Source organism: Pinus tabuliformis, chromosome 4_1, assembly GCF_031772625.1.
Source record: "Pinus tabuliformis cultivar Carrire ecotype Pingquan chromosome 4_1, CPIR1, whole genome shotgun sequence".
Classification (NCBI taxonomy): domain Eukaryota; kingdom Viridiplantae; phylum Streptophyta; class Pinopsida; order Pinales; family Pinaceae; genus Pinus; species Pinus tabuliformis.
This window is the reverse complement of record NC_142303.1, coordinates 649,337,282-649,340,187: the sequence shown is the minus strand read 5'-3', so window position 1 is coordinate 649,340,187 and position 2,906 is coordinate 649,337,282. Positions and strand designations below refer to the sequence as shown.

Here is a 2,906-nt window from a genome sequence, read left to right as displayed (position 1 = left end):
TTCGAAGGTCTGCATTTGGCCAAACCCTTTTTGGGTTTTGGTGGGTTATTTGTGGGGAGACCGAGGTTAATTTCCTAGAATTTTCTGAGCACTAGGGGAGGTCCAAATCAACCATTTCCTACAGCCAGCGGTGCAGTTTCTGAGGGAGCAGCATAGAGAAATTGTCGGGGTCACTTCCTAGCAGTGGAGCAGCTGATTTCATCACCTGGGCCTTGTTAGCTTGCCAAGGGCAAGCCCAAGTGCATACATTCCGAGCTTCTATTGTATCCCATCTTTTTATAATAAAATAGCTCGGTACTGCGCAGTTTTTGGTGCATTTCCTAGTGTTTAATAGGTGTGAAAATCTTATCTGTGTTTTTACTATGTATTATTTGTTTATTGCTGTAAATTTCCCTTAGAGATATTACATTGGTATCAATGCTCATAGTCTTGGCTTAGCCTGTGGGAGCAGCTATTAGTCTATGACACTAGAGAATAAGCATAACGTTACTTACAGAACGCAAAGGTATAGAAGCAGAGAGAGGCAACTACAAATTTCTCCTGATCCAGTAACGGTTGAATCGAAGGTTCAGAGGCCAAACATGGGGGATAATGAGGGAGATAAGATGAGTAAAGAATAGGAGTTCGCTCAACATATTTTGAAGGCCATCAAAGATTTATGTAGGGGCATTGATGAACTGAGGCAGCAAAACTGCAGCAACAACAAGGGCAAGGGGATTCACGGAGAAACTCATTTGGGTGAAGGCTCAGGGACTTCGCACCACCATGTAGCAAATCTACCTCTTGTTTCTAGCACACCACCCAGGTCAACCATCCCCACATTTCTAGCATCAGAAGTTGGAGGGCTGCAAGGGTAGGAGGAGATGCCCACGGGGGACTATTTTGTGGAGTATTAGTCCCATGGGTCTGATTTCAGAGAGGCCATCACTTTCAAGGACTTTTGTTAGCTTAAAGGCAACAATAGGAGCAGGGGACAGAGTGGAGGAGGCTACACATAGGGCACTGATCTACAACACACAATGGGGAGGTTATTTATGCCAACTTTTGATGGCTCGCCTAAGAGCTCAACCAGGGCATGGGTTGAGAAATTGGATGTCTACTTTCAACTCAACCAGATGACAGAGGTAGAGGCAATCAAAATTGCCACGTTGCACTTAGAGGGGGAAGCCCATGATTGGTGGTTCCATGGGTTGTCCACTATGGGACATGCGAGAGTTATGGCCTATGAGGATTTCACCCAGAGGGTACAAGAGCGTTTTGAGAGGAGAGATCCGGAGGAGCACTTTGGAGAGCTAACACGACTCAAGCAAACTGGGAGTGTTGAGGCCTATATCTCTGAGTTTATGAGATTGTCAGTGATGGTGCCAAACTTATCAGAGGCTAGGAGGGTCTTTATGTTTTTGGAGGGGCTAGCAGAGCCATTGAGGGGCTTGGTGAGGTCCAACAAGCCCACCACATTGCAGGACGTCATTGGTAGAGCCTGGGACTTGCAAGATGCCTTGCCCAGGACTAAGACGCAGATACCCCCTAGAATCGTGTTTCAGTAGAGGGGGAGATACACTAGGGCCCTACCACAGAGAGACACCTAGGAGTGTTGACAGTTGGAGGCTCGGAGGGACCTCCGTTGGAGGAATTTGTGCTTTATACTTGCCAGGGGTTGTGGGCACCTGGGCATCGATGAACTAAGGGCAAGGCCCACTTCATAGAGGTTTTTTCTGACAGTGAGCCATAGGACGATGTGGAGCTGGAGGTAGATGTTGGAGATGATGGTCCGCCTATGGCGGGAGGAGGAGGTGGGGCCTATTGATTTCTGGTAGCATCGAATGTGCTCTAAGTCTCAAAATTTGCAAGGAGGCTTAGACACATGCATTCTCCAATACTCAGAAATTGTTTTGGGAAATTCCACCCGCAGAGAGTTGTATTAAAATAATTAATTATTTTTAATGGGACCCTAAGTCTAACTTAGGAAACTAAAATAAATAATGGGTATTAATCTAAACTATGGGTGAAACTTCTAGAAGAAGGTGGAGATCAAGTCAATATGATCCTAGCCATTGATTAGAATCTAATTTGGGCTGTTGATTGATCAACGAGAGGATTATAAGAGGAGGCTTGATGGGCACTTGGAGAACACACCAGAGGCAGATACTCAGTTACCCGAGTAAGATCGATTTTCTCACTGGTCGAAGTTCGGCAAGAGAAAATCGAATCAGAGGGAGAGTTGCAGGTGAGAAAGGAAGAGAGGGCATCAACATCTTTCAAGAGTGCAAGGCAGCAAGACGCAGAGCAGGAATAGGGTGACACAGAAAGAGGCAATGCAGAGGCAGATTGACGCAGAGCTTGTGTGGGCAGCTAGACGTTGGGCCAGTGTGAGAAGTTTGACGTAGAGGGATGCAGAAGGATTCTGGGGAAGAGGAGTACTTCACCTGGATCAGAAATTTGTCAGGAAGCGTCTGTAAAATTTCTCACTCCTATTTTGCTGGTTGTAATTTGTACATGAGAATTTGCTGAAGAATAATAAAACCCTCATCCACTGCATCGATTTTCCCACATTGGGTTTTTCTGGGGACGATTGTCCAAAAATAACTGTGTCATTGTGATTGTATTTATGCTAGTATTTTTCTTTACATTTACTTTTTGCAATATTTTCATTATGAAGGTTGCAGTAGAATATATTTCGATATTTACTGTAAGAACACTGTGAATAACTTATTTTTGAGATAATAAGTAGAAGAAATAATATTATTCACTGTAGTAGGATTTCTATTTAGAAATTTTCACATGGTATCAGAGCTAAGGGAAAGCAGAAGGAAGAAGCCAGAAGACCCAGCGTTGAAGGAAGAAAGGAATTTGAAATTCTTGTAGGGGCAGTAATTTGAATCTCTAAGGGGCTTGCACAGTTCAAA

The 2,906-nt window shown here is 44.4% G+C and overlaps 1 protein-coding gene across 1 annotated transcript; it reads left to right on the top strand.

Annotated features, from left to right (window-relative positions):
* Positions 1-1,019: 1,019 nt before the first annotated feature.
* On the top strand, positions 1,020-1,547 carry LOC149177743 (uncharacterized). Its single transcript, XM_089421869.1, has one exon. The coding sequence runs from the start codon at positions 1,020-1,022 to the stop codon at positions 1,545-1,547; it is 528 nt and encodes a 175-aa protein (XP_089277995.1).
* The last annotated feature ends 1,359 nt before the right edge of the window (positions 1,548-2,906 follow it).

Bases quoted from the DNA above. Each gene is read 5' to 3' on its own strand.
- LOC149177743 (XM_089421869.1), top strand. From the start codon at position 1,020: ATGGGGAGGTTATTTATGCCAACTTTTGATGGCTCGCCTAAGAGCTCA.